Source organism: Electrona antarctica (assembly GCF_951216825.1).
Source record: "Electrona antarctica genome assembly, contig: scaffold_127, whole genome shotgun sequence".
Classification (NCBI taxonomy): Eukaryota; Metazoa; Chordata; class Actinopteri; order Myctophiformes; family Myctophidae; genus Electrona; species Electrona antarctica.
The window spans coordinates 34,811-54,448 of NW_027636977.1; the positions used below are offsets into that span (position 1 = coordinate 34,811).

The 19,638-nt window shown below is 39.9% G+C and overlaps 1 protein-coding gene across 1 annotated transcript in view; it reads left to right on the forward strand.

Annotated features, from left to right (window-relative positions):
- Nucleotides 1-550: 550 nt before the first annotated feature.
- Nucleotides 551-19,638, forward strand: part of mtfr2 (mitochondrial fission regulator 2) — a 29,695-nt gene continuing 10,607 nt past the window's right edge. Inside the window, exons 1-5 of the mRNA XM_079532353.1 lie at nucleotides 551-726; nucleotides 4,302-4,450; nucleotides 7,498-7,602; nucleotides 7,759-7,880; nucleotides 12,074-12,330. Coding sequence (XP_079388479.1) covers nucleotides 4,379-4,450; nucleotides 7,498-7,602; nucleotides 7,759-7,880; nucleotides 12,074-12,330 — 556 coding nt within the window. The 5' untranslated portion in view covers nucleotides 551-726; nucleotides 4,302-4,378. The remainder of the gene's footprint in view (nucleotides 727-4,301; nucleotides 4,451-7,497; nucleotides 7,603-7,758; nucleotides 7,881-12,073; nucleotides 12,331-19,638) is intronic.

Genomic DNA, 19,638 nt, shown 5'->3' on the forward strand with positions numbered 1-19,638 from the left:
GCGCTGTTACTGCTGCGGCTTTATTTGACTTGGTTGCCATGTCCGCTTATTATAAGCGATCTTTGGCTTGTTTCTTTTCTGTAAAGTTGCTTACAACATAATAGTTTTGGTCTTGTTTCTAAAGTGTAGTTGTTTATTTGGTCTTGTTTCTAAAGTGTAGTTGTTTATTGGTCTTGTTTCTAAAGTGTAGTGTTTATTTGGTCTTGTTTCTAAAGTGTAGTTGTTTATTTGGTCTTGTTTCTAAAGTGTAGTGTTTATTTGGTCTTGTTTCTAAAGTGTAGTTGTTTATTTGGTCTTGTTTCTAAAGTGTAGTGTTTATTGGTCTTGTTTCTAAAGTGTAGTTGTTTAGTATCTGTCTGCGGAGGGACCCCCATACATAATCTGTGTTAAAAATGTCTAAAAGAAAATGCCATTACACATTTTTCAAATACTTCAAGATTATTATTTTCTAAAATAGCATATTTGAGGCAATTAGGTTATAACGTTTCTAAAGTGTAGTTGTTTATATTTGGGCTCGTTTTCATCCATAGACCTGGCTGGTCTGCTTGTTTCTGTTTCTCTCCCACAATCTGGCACCCCTCCAGACGTTATGTTGTGCTGCTGACTAAAAGTCACTTCTTTAGTTTTCGTCTCGTCTTTGACGCTTTTATATTTAATATAAACGTTTAAAAACGTCGCTTCATAAACATACATGTCTAAAGGACTTCAAAGACAACGAACAGAGCTGTGAGTGTGTTTAGTGTTTGTGTGTAAAACAATGTTGTTTTAACTGGATGTGTGTTTGTTTGATCATCCGTGCGTGCGTGTGTGTGTGTGCGTGTGTATGTGTGCGCGCGTGCGTGTCTGCAGCATCATGGAATACTTACAATGTTATATTTGGACTAGATTGATATTAAGTGTATATGTCTTTAAATGTCGTGATGAATTGAATATGGAGGACCCTGATGCTCATGTAAACAAGTCTTTAGAACGCTGCAGTGCTGCTGTTTAAATACATTTACCATAACATCTCAATCCCACCGCCCCCCCCCCCCCCGCCCCCTCACTGTATATGTTTATTTTCCCTTTTTACCTCCTTTATGATTAATTCCTGTTCAATTCAATTCAATTCAATTTTATTAAAGTGTCAAATCACAACAAGTTGTCTCAAGACACTTTACAACCAACAAAGATCCACCCCTGTTCTGTTCTTTGACTATATAGAAGTGTATATTTGTAGTCTCTAAATGTTTTGATGAATTGAACAAGGTGGACCCTCTTGTAAACAAGTGTAATGCTTTATGGTGTCGTCCACTCACAGTCTTTGTATTGAGTTTGTGCTTGAAATGTACTGTAATTCTGCAAACTATTAATACATATTTAAATCAATCAATCAAACAAACATCTTTCTGTAGCATCATGGAATCATTGCAATATCATAGAATAGATTGTTATTTAGCAGTGTATATCTGACTGTAATTGATTGATTGATTGAAGTATTTATTAACAGTTTGCAGAATTACAGTACATTTCAAGCACAACTCAATAAAAAGACTGTAAACTGTGAGTGGACGACCCAATTAAGCATTACACTTGTTTACAAGAGGGTCCACCTTGTTAAATTCATCAAAACATTTAGAGACGTACAAATAGACACTTCTATATAGTCAAAGAACAGAACAGGAATTCATCATAATGGAGGTAAAAAGGGAAAAGAAACATATACATATACATATTTAGATGAGAACACTGCAGTTCTGTTTGACAGCACATCTGCACCATGGATGGATTCATATCATTTAGGTCCGACGTCGAAATAAAAACAAAAGAAGTCTTCTAAATCCTGATAGTTTTCTGAAAAACGGTAAAACCTCACAGTGATTCTCAATATTTCATTTCAAGGAACCACAAAAATATATGTAATTGGCCGCCGACCCCCATCTGAAAATATGTTGTTCCCCCCAGTAGCAAAGATTTGAGTTAAAAAACGTTCGCTCTGAAAGAATATATATTCAAAGACTTGCGCCACATTTTCACGATTTAAAAAAAATAGCAGATCTAAGTGCCGCGCTACGAGCTTGTAGGTCTGCTATTTTTCAATAGCTAAAGCATAACATAATGCTTAAAAAACCAAAAGGGGTTTAGTGTTTTATTTATAGTATGATTGACTTTTATACCATTTTAAATGGTGTAAAAGATAAATCAGCTAAATTGCAGATGAGTCATCTGGAGTGAATCTCGTCTCACCGATAGGTGAGCGATTGATCGGAGCCTCTGGTGTAACAGATGTAATGATAACATGTTGATCGGAGCCTCTGGTGTAACAGATGTAATGATAACATGTTGATCGGAGCCTCTGGTGTAACAGATGTAATGATAACATGTTGATCGGAGCCTCTGGTGTAACAGATGTAATGATAACATGTTGATCGGAGCCTCTGGTGTAACAGATGTAATGATAACATGTTGATCGGAGCCTCTGGTGTAACAGATGTAATGATAACATGTTGATCGGAGCCTCTGGTGTAACAGATGTAATGATAACATGTTGATCGGAGCCTCTGGTGTAACAGATGTAATGATAACATGTTGATCGGAGCCTCTGGTGTAACAGATGTAATGATAACATGTTGATCGGAGCCTCTGGTGTAACAGATGTAATGATAACATGTTGATCGGAGCCTCTGGTGTAACAGATGTAATGATAACATGTTGATCGGAGCCTCTGGTGTAACAGATGTAATGATAACATGTTGATCGGAGCCTCTGGTGTAACAGATGTAATGATAACATGTTGATCGGAGCCTCTGGTGTAACAGATGTAATGATAACATGTTGATCGGAGCCTCTGGTGTAACAGATGTAATGATAACATGTTGATCGGAGCCTCTGGTGTAACAGATGTAATGATAACATGTTGATCGGAGCCTCTGGTGTAACAGATGTAATGATAACATGTTGATCGGAGCCTCTGGTGTAACAGATGTAATGATAACATGTTGATCGGAGCCTCTGGTATAACTGGCCGATCGATATTCACTCCGATCGCTGATCGGGCAATTTACCCGATCTGGAGAAACCGATCTTTTACACCATTTAAGTGGTATAATAAAATGTCATCACAGCAAATGATGTTCAGTGTGGGTAATCTATCTAATAATTTAGCGAACGCTCGCCTGGGCGAAACGACTCAAGTTACGCGGAAAAGTGTGTCCCAGTATTAATCTGTGTCCGTCCCAACGGAAGTACTCGGACTGACGGACGGACGGACGGACGGACGGACGGACAGACAGCGACCGAGCTAAATAGACAGCGGGCGAGCGATCGCTAAATTATTAGATAGATAGTAGGCCTATATTAACCCATTTAGGCCTGACGTATGTTTCTGTATCAGTGGTGCTCAATATTTCATGTCAAGGACCCCAAACATGATATGTAATTGGCCGCCGACCCCCATCTGAAAATAGTTGTTTATTTGGTTTTGTTTCTAAAGTGTAGTTGTTTATTTGGTCTTGTTTCTAAAGTGTAGTTGTTTATTTGGTCTTGTTTCTAAAGTGTAGTTGTTTATTTGGTCTTGTTTCTAAAGTGTAGTTGTTTATTTGGTCTTTTTTAGTGTAGTTGTTTATTTGGTCTTGTTTCTAAAGTGTAGTTGTTTATTTGGTCTTGTTTCTAAAGTGTAGTTGTTTATTTGGGCTTGTTTTTAAAGTGTAGTGTTTATTTGGTCTTGTTTCTAAAGTGTAGTTGTTTATTTGGGCTTGTTTCTAAAGTGTAGTGTTTATTTGGTCTTGTTTCTAAAGTGTAGTTGTTTATTTGGTCTTGTTTCTAAAGTGTAGTTGTTTATTTGGTCTTGTTTCTAAAGTGTAGTTGTTTATTTGGTCTTGTTTCCAAAGTGTAGTTGTTTATTTGGTCTTGTTTCTAAAGTGTAGTGTTTATTTGGTCTTGTTTCTAAAGTGTAGTTGTTTATTTGGTCTTGTTTCTAAAGTGTAGTTGTTTATTTGGTCTTGTTTCTAAAGTGTAGTGTTTATTTGGTTTTGTTTCTAAAGTGTAGTTGTTTATTTGGTCTTGTTTCTAAAGTGTAGTTGTTTATTTGGTCTTGTTTCTAAAGTGTAGTTGTTTATTTGGTCTTGTTTCTAAAGTGTAGTGTTTATTTGGTCTTGTTTCTAAAGTGTAGTGTTTATTTGGTTTTGTTTCTAAAGTGTAGTTGTTTATTTCAAATAAAATATCTGCTAAAACCGATATATTATTTCACCGATACCGATGTGTTTGCCGATTAATTTCCCATCACTAGTTGACATACAGTACTCTGTCTTCTGTCCTTACAGGTGACCCGATGTGAACCTGGTGCAGTCCACGACAGACAGACAGACAGACAGACAGACAGACAGACAGACAGACCATCATGTCGTTGGTTGAAGACGTGCTGGACCTGCTCTGCTCCATCCTGGAGTATTTCGGAGTTCCTGCTGACATGGTGAGATGATGTGTCACATTAATATAGTTCCTGACATGGTGAGATGCTGTGTCACATTAATATAGTTCCTGACATGGTGAGATGCTGTGTCACATTAATATAGTTCCTGACATGGTGAGATGCTGTGTCACATTAATATAGTTCCTGACATGGTGAGATGCTGTGTCACATTAATATAGTTCCTGACATGGTGAGATGATGTGTCACATTAATATAGTTCCTGACATGGTGAGATGATGCTGTTAACTAAATGCAACTAACTAACTGATGTAACTAAATGCATTTGAAATTCAATTAAAAAGGTTACTTTTCAGGATTCCAATTGAAAGCTTGTAGATCTGCTATTTTTCAACAGCTAAAGCGTAACATAATTCTATAAACACCACAAGGGGTTCCTGCCCAGAACGGGCTCATCCTGCTCCGTTGACCACCTACTCATATTCATATTTGGACTGAACGATATGTAAAAATACGCTGTTTTTTATACGTTTTCTTTTCCAGAGTTACTTCTGATCCTGATCTATTACCCCATTCTGGACGGGAACCCCTTTTGGTGTTTTAAGCATTATGTTAGGCTTTCACTGTTGAAAAATAGCAGATCTACAAGCTCATAGGGCGGCACTCTGTGCCGCGCTATGAGCTTGTAGGTCTGCTGTTTTTGAAAAATCGTGAAAATGTGCCTGAAATCTTTGAATATATATATATTGTCAGAAAGGGGTCGGCGGCCAATGTCTTATATATTTGGATTTTGGGGTCCTTGAAATGAATATGTTTGAGAACCACTGACATAGAAACATGAGGTTTTAACCCTGTGAGAACCACTGACATAGAAACATGAGGGTTTTAACCCTGTGAGAACCACTGATATAGAAACATGAGGTTTAACCCTGTGAGAACCACTGATATAGAAACATGAGGGTTTTAACCCTGTGAGAACCACTGACATAGAAACATGAGGGTTTTAACCCTGTGAGAACCACTGACATAGAAACATGAGGGTTTTAACCCTGTGAGAACCACTGACATAGAAACATGAGGGTTTTAACCCTGTGAGAACCACTGATATAGAAACATGAGGTTTAACCCTGTGAGAACCACTGACATAGAAACATGAGGTTTAACCCTGTGAGAACCACTGATATAGAAACATAGGGTTTAACCCTGTGAGAACCACTGACATAGAAACATGAGGGTTTTAACCCTGTGAGAACCACTGATATAGAAACATGAGGGTGTTAACCCTGTGAGAACCACTGATATAGAAACATGAGGTTTAACCCTGTGAGAACCACTGATATAGAAACAGGGTTTTTCAGAAAACTGTCAGGATGTAGAAGGCTTTTTTTTTAATACTTCATTTTAATACTATAAAATGCCTACAAACTCTACCGCTTAATAACAGGAAATATACCAACTTCATATTCATGTGTAATCTATACGGATGTTTCTCAGGTCGGTGACGTAGGTCTGATTAGGTAAGGTAAGGTTCTACTTCTAATATCTCAAAACAGCTGGAATGACAAAATATTTGTCTAGTTTTTTGTCGCCTAAATGTCATGTGATTTTAGTCGACTAAATATGCAGTTGATTTAGTCGACTAAAGTGTATTCTGGCGGGCTTTTGATGTCGTCGTAATTCTATTTTTACACTATTTTCAGCATGCAACCAAGTGGGCTAATAAATATCGATTTGGGGGGGAGGGGTCCGGCGGGCTAATAAATATCGATTTGGGGGGGGGGGGGGGGGGGGGGGGGGTCTTGACATGAAAAGGTTTGGGAACAACTGATTTAGTCTCTTCAATAGTTTATTTAGTTTCAGTCACATTTTAGTCACCTGGAATGTTTTAGTGTTTAGTCTAGTTTTAGTTGACTGAATATCATAAGATTTTAGTCGACTAAATCTACAGTTGAGATTTAGTCGACTAAAATGTGTTTTGGCGGGCCTTGATGCCGTCGTAATGGCTGATTTTACACTTTCTGAAAATAGCAGATCTACAAGCTCACTGCTCCGCTGCGACGCGTTGTGAGCTTGTATGATTTGCTATTTTCAGTTGACGAACATTTTTCGAGACTCACCGCTCACTCCAAACACATCTCTCTGTTTTTTACTAAAACTACAACATGATGTCACTGAGCCGCGGTGGTAAGAGACTCCGCTCACCCAAACACATCTCTCTGTTTTTACTAAAACTACAACATGACGTCACTGAGCCGCGGTGGTAAGAGACTCACCGCTCACTCCAAACACACCTCTCTGTTTTTTACTAAAACTACAACATGATGTCACTGAGCCGCGGTGGTAAGAGACTCACCGCTCACCCAAACACATCTCTCTGTTTTTACTAAAACTACAACATGACGTCACTGACCCGCGGTGGTAAGAGACTCACCGCTCACCCAAACACATCTCTCTGTTTTTACTAAAACTACAACATGACGTCACTGAGCCGCGGTGGTAAGAGACTCACCGCTCACCCAAACACATCTCTCTGTTTTTACTAAAACTACAACATGAGTCACTGAGCCGCGGCGGTAAGAGACTCACCGCTCACCCAAACACATCTCTCTGTTTTTACTAAAACTACAACATGACGTCACTGAGCCGCGGCGGTAAGAGACTCACCGCTCACCCAAACACATCTCTCTGTTTTTACTAAAACTACAACATGACGTCACTGAGCCGCGGTGGTAAGAGACTCACCGCTCACCCAAACACATCTCTCTGTTTTTACTAAAACTACAACATGACGTCATTGAGCCGCGGTGATGTCATTGAGCCGCGGTGATGTCATTGAGCTTTGGTGATGTCATTGAGCCGCGGTGGTGAGAGACTCAACTAGAGACTCACTAGTTTGTAGTCACTAGTACATGTCGTGTTGTTCAGTACTGCTCGTAATTGATGGATTCTCTTTCCCTGTGTGTGTGTGTGTGTGTGTGCGTGTGCGTGTGCGTGTGCGTGTGCGTGTGCGTGTGCGTGTGCGCGTGCGCGTGCGCGTGCGCGTGCGCGTGTGCGTGTGCGTGCGTGCGTGCGTGCGTGCGCATTTCTAGTTGGTTCCGGTGTGGGACAGTGAGCTGTGTGGACAGTATCGCAGTGTCGTTCGGATGATTGGAACAAATCTCCCCATAACACCTTCACCAAGGCAACACCTTCAGGTAGGGAACGTGGGGGGGGTACATATTTTCAGATTGGGGTCGCCGGCCAAATACAGATAAATATAGGATTTTGGGGTCCTTGACTTGAATTATTGAGCACCACTGACAGAAACTGTCTAAATTGTTGTTGTTGTCTCATGTTGATGATGTCATCAGATCTTTGAACATGGTCGCGGTCTCGTTGACGTCGCCATGGAGACGCCCGCCTCCCACGTGCCCTCATTGGCTGACGTGCTGTGGGTCGCCGAGGACCAATGGGACGGCTTCACCAGGATCAGGTACCTACGACCGCCCCCTACTGGTCCCTACTGGTACCAAACAGTGTTGTTTTTGTCGACTAAAACTAAGACGAAAAATGTTCGTTGACTACCTTTTTCCACTGAGGAAAACTAAATGGAAAGTAAATTTAAACAACGCGTCGCACTCGTCTATTTCCAGCAAGTGAAAAAAACAGTCATTGCAGTCACCAAAATACAATTTAGTCGACTAAATCAACCGTAGATATAGTCGTCTAAAATCTTATGACATTTAGTCGACTACAACTAGACTAACACTAAGACATTCCAGGTGACTAAAATGTGACTAAAACTAAATTAAAATAATAATAATAATACAACCATTCACACAGTGAATAGACCCATGTTAAAACTAAAGCAGTGAATAGACCCATGTTAAAACTAAAACTAAAGCAGTGAATAGACCCATGTTAAAACTAAAACTAAAGCAGTGAAAAGACCCATGTTAAAACTAAAACTAAAGCAGTGAATAGACCCATGTTAAAACTAAAGCAGTGAATAGACCCATGTTAAAACTAAAACTAAAGCAGTGAATAGACCCATGTTAAAACTAAAGCAGTGAATAGACCCATGTTAAAACTAAAACTAAAGCAGTGAATAGACCCATGTTAAAACTAAAACTAAAGCAGTGAATAGACCCATGTTAAAACTAAAGCAGTGAATAAACCCATGTTAAAACTAAAACTAAAGCAGTGAATAGACCCATGTTAAAACTAAAGCAGTGAATAAACCCATGTTAAAACTAAAACTAAAGCAGTGAATAGACCCATGTTAAAACTAAAGCAGTGAATAGACCCATGTTAAAACTAAAACTAAAGCAGTGAATAGACCCATGTTAAAACTAAAGCAGTGAATAGACCCATGTTAAAACTAAAACTAAAGCAGTGAATAGACCCATGTTAAAACTAAAGCAGTGAATAGACCCATGTTAAAACTAAAGCAGTGAATAGACCCATGTTAAAACTAAAGCAGTGAATAGACCCATGTTAAAACTAAAGCAGTGAACAGACCCATGTTAAAACTAAAGCAGTGAATAGACCCATGTTAAAACTAAAGCAGTGAATAGACCCATGTTAAAACTAAAGCAGTGAATAGACCCATGTTAAAACTAAAACTAAAGCAGTGAATAGACCCATGTTAAAACTAAAGCAGTGAATAGACCCATGTTAAAACTAAAACTAAAGCAGTGAATAGACCCATGTTAAAACTAAAACTAAAGCAGTGAATAGACCCATGTTAAAACTAAAACTAAAGCAGTGAATAGACCCATGTTAAAACTAAAACTAAAGCAGTGAATAGACCCATGTTAAAACTAAAACTAAAGCAGTGAATAGACCCATGTTAAAACTAAAACTAAAGCAGTGAATAGACCCATGTTAAAACTAAAGCAGTGAATAGACCCATGTTAAAACTAAAGCAGTGAATAGACCCATGTTAAAACTAAAGCAGTGAATAGACCCATGTTAAAACTAATGCAGTGAATAGACCCATGTTAAAACTAAAACTAAAGCAGTGAATAGACCCATGTTAAAACTAAAGCAGTGAATAGACCCATGTTAAAACTAAAGCAGTGAATAGACCCATGTTAAAACTAAAACTAAAGCAGTGAATAGACCCATGTTAAAACTAAAACTAAAGCAGTGAATAGACCCATGTTAAAACTAAAACTAAAGCAGTGAATAGACCCATGTTAAAACTAAAACTAAAGCAGTGAACATACCCATGTTAAAACTAAAGCAGTGAATAGACCCATGTTAAAACTAAAACTAAAGCAGTGAATAGACCCATGTTAAAACTAAAACTAAAGCAGTGAATATACCCATGTTAAAACTAAAGCAGTGAATAGACCCATGTTAAAACTAAAACTAAAGCAGTGAATAGACCCATGTTAAAACTAAAACTCAAGCAGTGAACAGACCCATGTTAAAACTAAAGCAGTGAATAGACCCATGTTAAAACTAAAACTAAAGCAGTGAACAGACCCATGTTAAAATTAAAGCAGTGAATAGACCCATGTTAAAACTAAAACTAAAGCAGTGATTGGACCCATGTTAAAACTAAAACTAAAGCAGTGAATAGACCCATGTTAAAACTAAAACTAAAGCAGTGAATATACCCATGTTAAAACTAAAGCAGTGAATAGACCCATGTTAAAACTAAAACTAAAGCAGTGAATAGACCCATGTAAAAATTAAAGCAGTGAATAGACCCATGTTAAAACTAAAGCAGTGAATAGACCCATGTTAAAACTAAAGCAGTGAATAGACCCATGTTAAAACTAAAGCAGTGAATAGACCCATGTTAAAACTAAAGCAGTGAATAGACCCATGTTAAAACTAAAGCAGTGAATAGACCCATGTTAAAAATAAAGCAGTGAATAGACCCATGTTAAAACTAAAACTAAAGCAGTGAATAGACCCATGTAAAAAATAAAACTAAAGCAGTGAATAGACCCATGTTAAAACTAAAGCAGTGAATAGACCCATGTTAAAACTAAAACTAAAGCAGTGAATAGACCCATGTTAAAACTAAAACTAAAGAAGTGAATGTTAAAATAAAAACTTGCATTTCATTTTACATACATTAGATTAAATATTATTTAGGGTGATTTCATGTGTTCTACCTGCATAGCCTTTGTGATCTACTGGTAGATCGCTGTGCGTGCGTGCGTGCGTGCGTGCGTGCGTGCGTGCGTGCGTGCGTGCGTGCGTGCACATTCATGACACCAGAGTCACCTGCTGCACCTCACTGCAGTACCGCTGTTGTCCAGTAGGTGTCACAGTTGACTCAAATAACCAGTAGTTAACTCTGGTTAAATTCACTTTTATTCATTCAAAAACGTCCCAGATTACACCTCTAACAGATATTTAGGGCTTTCTGTCTTATACCTCCTAAAAGAAAAGTTTGTGGAAATGATACGTGTCTGAGGGCTGTGGACTGTTCAGAAACCAGTCTGTGTCTCATAGGAGGGCTGTGGGCGGTTCAGAAACCAGTCTGTGTAGGAGGGCTGTGGGCGGTTCAGAAACCAGTCTGTGTCTCATAGGAGGGCTGTGGGCGGTTCAGAAACCAGTCTGTGTCTCATAGGAGGGCTGTGGGCAGTTCAGAAACCAGTCTGTGTCTCATAGGAGGGCTGTGGGCAGTTCAGACACCAGTCTGTGTCTCATAGGAGGGCTGTGGGCAGTTCAGAAACCAGTCTGTGTCTCATAGGAAGGCTGTGGGCAGTTCAGAAACCAGTCCGTGTCTCATAGGAGGGCTGTGGACAGTTCAGAAGCCAGTCTGTGTCTCATAGGAGGGCTGTGGACAGTTCAGAAACCAGTCTGTGTCAGAAACCAGTCTGTGTCTCATAGGAGGGCTGTGGTCGGTTCAGAAACCAGTTTGTCTCATAGGAGGGCTGTGGGCAGTTCAGAAACCAGTCTGTGTCTCATAGGAGGGCTGTGGGCAGTTCAGAAACCAGTCTGTGTCTCATAGGAGGGCTGTGGGCGTTTCAGAAACCAGTCTGTGTCTCATAGGAGGGCTGTGGGCAGTTCAGAAACCAGTCTGTGTCTCATAGGAGGGCTGTGGGCAGTTCAGAAACCAGTATGTGTCTCATAGGAGGGCTGTGGACAGTTCAGAAGCCAGTCGGAGGGCTGTGGGCAGTTCAGAAACCAGTCTGTGTCTTATAGGAGGGCTGTGGGCAGTTCAGAAACCAGTCTGTGAGGGCTGTGGGCGGTTCAGAAACCAGTCTGTGTCTCATAGGAGGGCTGTGGGCTCACCGAGTGAGCTTGTAGGTCTGCTATTTTTTGAAAAATCGTGAAAATGCGGCACAAATCTTTGAATCTATTATTCTTTCAGAAGACTTTTCAACATCAGGCCTAAATGAATTAATCTATAATTGACATCCCTAATCAACCTAATTAACCCTAATCAACCTAATGAACCCTAATCAACCTAATGAACCCTAATCAACCTAATGAACCCTAATCAACCTAATTAACCCTAATCAACCTAATGAACCCTAATCAGGGCTGACGGCAACCAAACCGTTTGTCCTTTACGATTTACAGTGTAGTCATTTTATCAGACGATCTTAAAAAAAAACCCAATATATTTCACTTTTGTGTTCTCCCCAAGAAATATAATCTGTGCTAATAATAATAATAATAATAATAATAATACAAACTCTTCGGTTGATTTAGGAATCAGATTGTGCTTCCAGCAAGCCAAAACGTGGCTGGAGGCCCCCCCAGAGGCCCCCCCAGACCTGCTGTGATCCACACCCAGAGAACAGCCATGGTCCTGGGCCACAGGGCTGACCCTCACACCCAGAGAACAGCCATGGTCCTGGGGCAGAACCCTGACCCAGACACCCAGAGGAAGATCTCGGCTCTGGAGGAAGAGCTTCTCAAACTGCGAGCCCAGATAGCCATGATTGTCAGCGTTGCACCGGCTGCAGGTACAGTGGGGAAAGAAACGCACGCAGACGCACGCACAGTCGCACGCACGCACGCACGCACACACGCACACACACACACACACACAGCAGTCACGCTAAGTGTCCTTGGTGGTTGGAGTGTCCACTCGGAGCTTCGGAAGTCGGGCGTTCGATCCCCGGCGGTTTAGTCTCGCGTTGCCAGACTGTTGCCTCACAGGCTTCATACAGTCTGGAGCAACGGAAGCTCTGATCATGAGTCAAATATAAATACAGTCTGGAGCAACGGAAGCTCTGATCATGAGTCAAATATAAATACAGTCTGGAGCAACGGAAGCTCTGATCATGAGTCAAATATAAATACAGTCTGGAGCAACGGAAGCTCTGATCATGAGTCAAATATAAATACAGTCTGGAGCAACGGAAGCTCTGATCATGAGTCAAATATAAATACAGTCTGGAGCAACGGAAGCTCTGATCATGAGTCAAATATAAATACAGTCTGGAGCAACGGAAGCTCTGATCATGAGTCAAATATAAATACAGTCTGGAGCAACGGAAGCTCTGATCATGAGTCAAATATAAATACAGTCTGGAGCAACGGAAGCTCTGATCATGAGTCAAATATAAATACAGTCTGGAGCAACGGAAGCTCTGATCATGAGTAAAATATAAATACAGTCTGGAGCAACGGAAGCTCTGATCATGAGTCAAATATAAATACAGTCTGGAGCAACGGAAGCTCTGATCATGAGTCAAATATAAATACAGTCTGGAGCAACGGAAGCTCTGATCATGAGTCAAATATAAATACAGTCTGGAGCAACGGAAGCTCTGATCATGAGTAAAATATAAATACAGTCTGGAGCAACGGAAGCTCTGATCATGAGTCAAATATAAATACAGTCTGGAGCAACGGAAGCTCTGATCATGAGTCAAATATAAATACAGTCTGGAGCAACGGAAGCTCTGATCATGAGTCAAATATAAATACAGTCTGGAGCAACGGAAGCTCTGATCATGAGTCAAATATAAATACAGTCTGGAGCAACGGAAGCTCTGATCATGAGTAAAATATAAATACAGTCTGGAGCAACGGAAGCTCTGATCATGAGTCAAATATAAATACAGTCTGGAGCAACGGAAGCTCTGATCATGAGTCAAATATAAATACAGTCTGGAGCAACGGAAGCTCTGATCATGAGTCAAATATAAATACAGTCTGGAGCAACGGAAGCTCTGATCATGAGTAAAATATAAATACAGTCTGGAGCAACGGAAGCTCTGATCATGAGTCAAATATAAATACAGTCTGGAGCAACGGAAGCTCTGATCATGAGTCAAATATAAATACAGTCTGGAGCAACGGAAGCTCTGATCATGAGTAAAATATAAATACAGTCTGGAGCAACGGAAGCTCTGATCATGAGTCAAATATAAATACAGTCTGGAGCAACGGAAGCTCTGATCATGAGTCAAATATAAATACAGTCTGGAGCAACGGAAGCTCTGATCATGAGTCAAATATAAATACAGTCTGGAGCAACGGAAGCTCTGATCATGAGTAAAATATAAATACAGTCTGGAGCAACGGAAGCTCTGATCATGAGTCAAATATAAATACAGTCTGGAGCAACGGAAGCTCTGATCATGAGTCAAATATAAATACAGTCTGGAGCAACGGAAGCTCTGATCATGAGTCAAATATAAATACAGTCTGGAGCAACGGAAGCTCTGATCATGAGTCAAATATAAATACAGTCTGGAGCAACGGAAGCTCTGATCATGAGTAAAATATAAATACAGTCTGGAGCAACGGAAGCTCTGATCATGAGTCAAATATAAATACAGTCTGGAGCAACGGAAGCTCTGATCATGAGTCAAATATAAATACAGTCTGGAGCAACGGAAGCTCTGATCATGAGTCAAATATAAATACAGTCTGGAGCAACGGAAGCTCTGATCATGAGTAAAATATAAATACAGTCTGGAGCAACGGAAGCTCTGATCATGAGTCAAATATAAATACAGTCTGGAGCAACGGAAGCTCTGATCATGAGTCAAATATAAATACAGTCTGGAGCAACGGAAGCTCTGATCATGAGTAAAATATAAATACAGTCTGGAGCAACGGAAGCTCTGATCATGAGTCAAATATAAATACAGTCTGGAGCAACGGAAGCTCTGATCATGAGTCAAATATAAATACAGTCTGGAGCAACGGAAGCTCTGATCATGAGTCAAATATAAATACAGTCTGGAGCAACGGAAGCTCTGATCATGAGTAAAATATAAATACAGTCTGGAGCAACGGAAGCTCTGATCATGAGTGAAATATAAATACAGTCTGGAGCAACGGAAGCTCTGATCATGAGTGAAATATAAATACAGTCTGGAGCAACGGAAGCTCTGATCATGAGTCAAATATAAATACAGTCTGGAGCAACGGAAGCTCTGATCATGAGTCAAATATAAATACAGTCTGGAGCAACGGAAGCTCTGATCATGAGTCAAATATAAATACAGTCTGGAGCAACGGAAGCTCTGATCATGAGTCAAATATAAATACAGTCTGGAGCAACGGAAGCTCTGATCATGAGTCAAATATAAATACAGTCTGGAACAACAGAAGCTCTGATCATGAGTGAAATATAAATGCTTCCGTCGTACAGTCTGGAGCAACGGAAGCTCTGATCATGAGTCAAATATAAATACAGTCTGGAGCAACGGAAGCTCTGATCATGAGTCAAATATAAATACAGTCTGGAACAACAGAAGCTCTGATCATGAGTGAAATATAAATGCTTCCGTCGTACAGTCTGGAGCAACGGAAGCTCTGATCATGAGTAAAATATAAATGCTTCCGTCGTACAGTCTGGAGCAACGGAAGCTCTGATCATGAGTAAAATATAAATGCTTCCGTCGTACAGTCTGGAGCAACGGAAGCTCTGATCATGAGTGAAATATAAACGCTTCCGTCATACAGTCTGGAGCAACGGAAGCTCTGATCATGAGTCAAATATAAATACAGTCTGGAGCAACGGAAGCTCTGATCATGAGTCAAATATAAATACAGTCTGGAACAACAGAAGCTCTGATCATGAGTGAAATATAAATGCTTCCGTCGTACAGTCTGGAGCAACGGAAGCTCTGATCATGAGTCAAATATAAATACAGTCTGGAGCAACGGAAGCTCTGATCATGAGTCAAATATAAATACAGTCTGGAACAACAGAAGCTCTGATCATGAGTGAAATATAAATGCTTCCGTCGTACAGTCTGGAGCAACGGAAGCTCTGATCATGAGTAAAATATAAATGCTTCCGTCGTACAGTCTGGAGCAACGGAAGCTCTGATCATGAGTAAAATATAAATGCTTCCGTCGTACAGTCTGGAGCAACGGAAGCTCTGATCATGAGTCAAATATAAATACAGTCTGGAGCAACGGAAGCTCTGATCATGAGTCAAATATAAATACAGTCTGGAACAACAGAAGCTCTGATCATGAGTGAAATATAAATGCTTCCGTCGTACAGTCTGGAGCAACGGAAGCTCTGATCATGAGTAAAATATAAATGCTTCCGTCGTACAGTCTGGAGCAACGGAAGCTCTGATCATGAGTAAAATATAAATGCTTCCGTCGTACAGTCTGGAGCAACGGAAGCTCTGATCATGAGTGAAATATAAACGCTTCCGTCATACAGTCTGGAGCAACGGAAGCTCTGATCATGAGTCAAATATAAATACAGTCTGGAGCAACGGAAGCTCTGATCATGAGTCAAATATAAATACAGTCTGGAGCAACGGAAGCTCTGATCATGAGTCAAATATAAATACAGTCTGGAGCAACGGAAGCTCTGATCATGAGTCAAATATAAATACAGTCTGGAACAACAGAAGCTCTGATCATGAGTGAAATATAAATGCTTCCGTCGTACAGTCTGGAGCAACGGAAGCTCTGATCATGAGTCAAATATAAATACAGTCTGGAGCAACGGAAGCTCTGATCATGAGTCAAATATAAATACAGTCTGGAACAACAGAAGCTCTGATCATGAGTGAAATATAAATGCTTCCGTCGTACAGTCTGGAGCAACGGAAGCTCTGATCATGAGTAAAATATAAATGCTTCCGTCGTACAGTCTGGAGCAACGGAAGCTCTGATCATGAGTAAAATATAAATGCTTCCGTCGTACAGTCTGGAGCAACGGAAGCTCTGATCATGAGTCAAATATAAATACAGTCTGGAGCAACGGAAGCTCTGATCATGAGTCAAATATAAATACAGTCTGGAACAACAGAAGCTCTGATCATGAGTGAAATATAAATGCTTCCGTCGTACAGTCTGGAGCAACGGAAGCTCTGATCATGAGTAAAATATAAATGCTTCCGTCGTACAGTCTGGAGCAACGGAAGCTCTGATCATGAGTAAAATATAAATGCTTCCGTCGTACAGTCTGGAGCAACGGAAGCTCTGATCATGAGTGAAATATAAACGCTTCCGTCATACAGTCTGGAGCAACGGAAGCTCTGATCATGAGTCAAATATAAATACAGTCTGGAGCAACGGAAGCTCTGATCATGAGTGAAATATAAATGCTTCCGTCGTACAGTCTGGAGCAACGGAAGCTCTGATCATGAGTGAAATATAAACGCTTCCGTCATACAGTCTGGAGCAACGGAAGCTCTGATCATGAGTCAAATATAAATACAGTCTGGAGCAACGGAAGCTCTGATCATGACTGAAATATAAATGCTTCCGTCGTACAGTCTGGAGCAACGGAAGCTCTGATCATGAGTGAAATATAAATGCTTCCGTCGTACAGTCTGGAGCAACGGAATGGTCGAAATGGGTTCTACTGCGCAAAAAGCATGGAATACGGATGTGTATATTACTGGAAACTCCCGTTAAACTTTCCAACAAACTCCGGTAAACTCCCGAGTTGTACCATCACACCTGTATATTACCGTATATTACTGTATATGTACCATCACACCTGTATATTACCGTATATTACTGTATATGTACCATCACACCTGTATATTACCGTATATTACTGTATATGTACCATCACACCTGTATATTACCGTATATTACTGTATATGTACCATCACACCTGTATATTACCGTATATTACTGTATATGCTGCTAAACTTGAGGTTTACGGGCAAAATACAGTGTCCATAATTGCCCGTTAACTCCTCTTTTCACGCTTTAATGTAGCTTTGAACCATTTTGTCAAATATTCTGGGGGCGGGGCTTAACCCCTTTTGGTGTTAGCATTATGTTATGCTTTAGCTATTGAAACATATCAGATCTACAAGCTCATAGCGTGCCACCGAGTGGCGCGCGACAAGCTTGTACCTGTAGATAATTTTGAAAAATCGAAGAACGACATAGAAACAGCTTTTTCAGAAAATTGTCAGGATGTAGAAGACATTTTTAGAATCTGATCTCAGGTCAAAATGGGTTACAAGGTGTAGTGAAATGAAAAATCACACCCGTGTGAAGTGATGGGCGCTAATATATTAAAGTCTAACTCTAGTTGCAAAAATAGATTTCAACCTTACTACTACTTTGTACTACTAGGACTTTGCAGAGGAAATTTTGTAAAAAAAAAAACAAAAAAAACTTTTATGCAAAACTTATGCACATTTATAATAATTATTAATAAAATAATAATAACTAGAACTGCACTCTGTCGAGTGTCTACTTGCTTGTTGCACACTAGTAGGCCATAAATGGCCTACTAGTGTGCAAGCAGAGTGTGCAAGTACTGTCGACCGCTACAAACCTTCAAATCTCAGCCTCTCTGTGAAAGAACGTTTGCAATATTGAATTATTAGGTTTAGCTATTTGCTACGTACCTTGCTTTTGGAGGAAAACAAGTAGTATTTTGAAGTATGGTAATGATTACTTATGCCTGTTATGGCAGTGGTGTCAGATTACATACATGTATACATAGGGGCATTACCTTTAGTCCACCCGACACTGAAACATGTCATCGTTACGTCAACATCGATAACCAATTATACCCTGGCATTGGTACATATATTCATCACGTCATATGCTCATATGTGACCCCTCACAGTATTTTCAACCACAAGTCAAGTCGGCTCTAATGAAACTCCACAATAGACCAAAATAGCTTTTTTTTTTTTTTTTGTGGTTTTCGTTTTTTGCCACATTAACACAGTTGGAATGTTAAAGAATGTTTTTATTCCATCAGAAAGTCGTTTTAGTGTCATTAAGTCGTTGTAATTACATTGCAAAAATGTCTCTGTAATGAAAGATTATTTGCGTATTTTGGGGGTGTGAACATTCCTGCACGTATTTACATAGAGTTGTTTCGATTGGCCAGACCTATGTATTGTTCTCCAGTTTCACGTAGCCGTCGTCGTCCACTGAAGAAAAAAAAGTCGCTGCCAGTTTTGTGTTTGTGGTCTCCACACTACACACAGCTGTGCGTTCTGACGAGATTGTTGTAGTTACTTGTAATCCATTATTTTGCCCTTTATATCAGTGAACACGTGTAGCTATGTGTGGTTTAGCACTGTGTTTAAATCTTTGTAACTGTATTACCGTTGGATGCTGCTGCCTGATGATCAATACTGAAAGAATAACATTGCGTGTCCGCGTGGTCGCGCATCGCGGTGAAATCCGTCTTTTATATAATTTGTTCAATCCATGACATTGTTGTTGTTAGAAGAACAGCTCAAATATTGAATGTGATGACATGTGTAGTACAAATCCTGGTGTGATCTTCTTAAAACGTGGAAAGGATCATAACAAACGTCTAAGGTATTTTTCCCCCTGACTTTCTGTTGAAAAGATTTTAACTCTTTCACATCAGTGCACGGCTGATTTAAGCCATGCATTTAGGGGTAAAAAAGGTACCTTTGTACATATTAATAATAATGTAATGTAAACATACAGCATTTTTAAATGTAGCAATTAAAAGCATGGGTCTAAAACTACAAGGCTGCAAATAGTTTTACTCCACATGTATTTATTTGAAAACTCAGTTAGCCTACTAGTTACTTTTTAGATTGTATTATTACAAAACATACACTAAACAACGTCAGTCCTATATTTCTATATTGCAATATTGATACTTTAACTTAAGTAAAACAACATGTACTTTAGCACACTGCCTACTAAGTGTTCACTGACAGCTAGCCTAGTGGGGGAGTGGTTAGTGGGTGGGGGAGTGATTATGCAAGCCATTAGGGGTGGAGACAAGTATCTATTGTCACACCCATTCCTGGGGCCCAGAGGTGCTAACATCTTTGCAGGGGAAATTCTCTGCTTTGGGGTTTCCAGTTCAACAA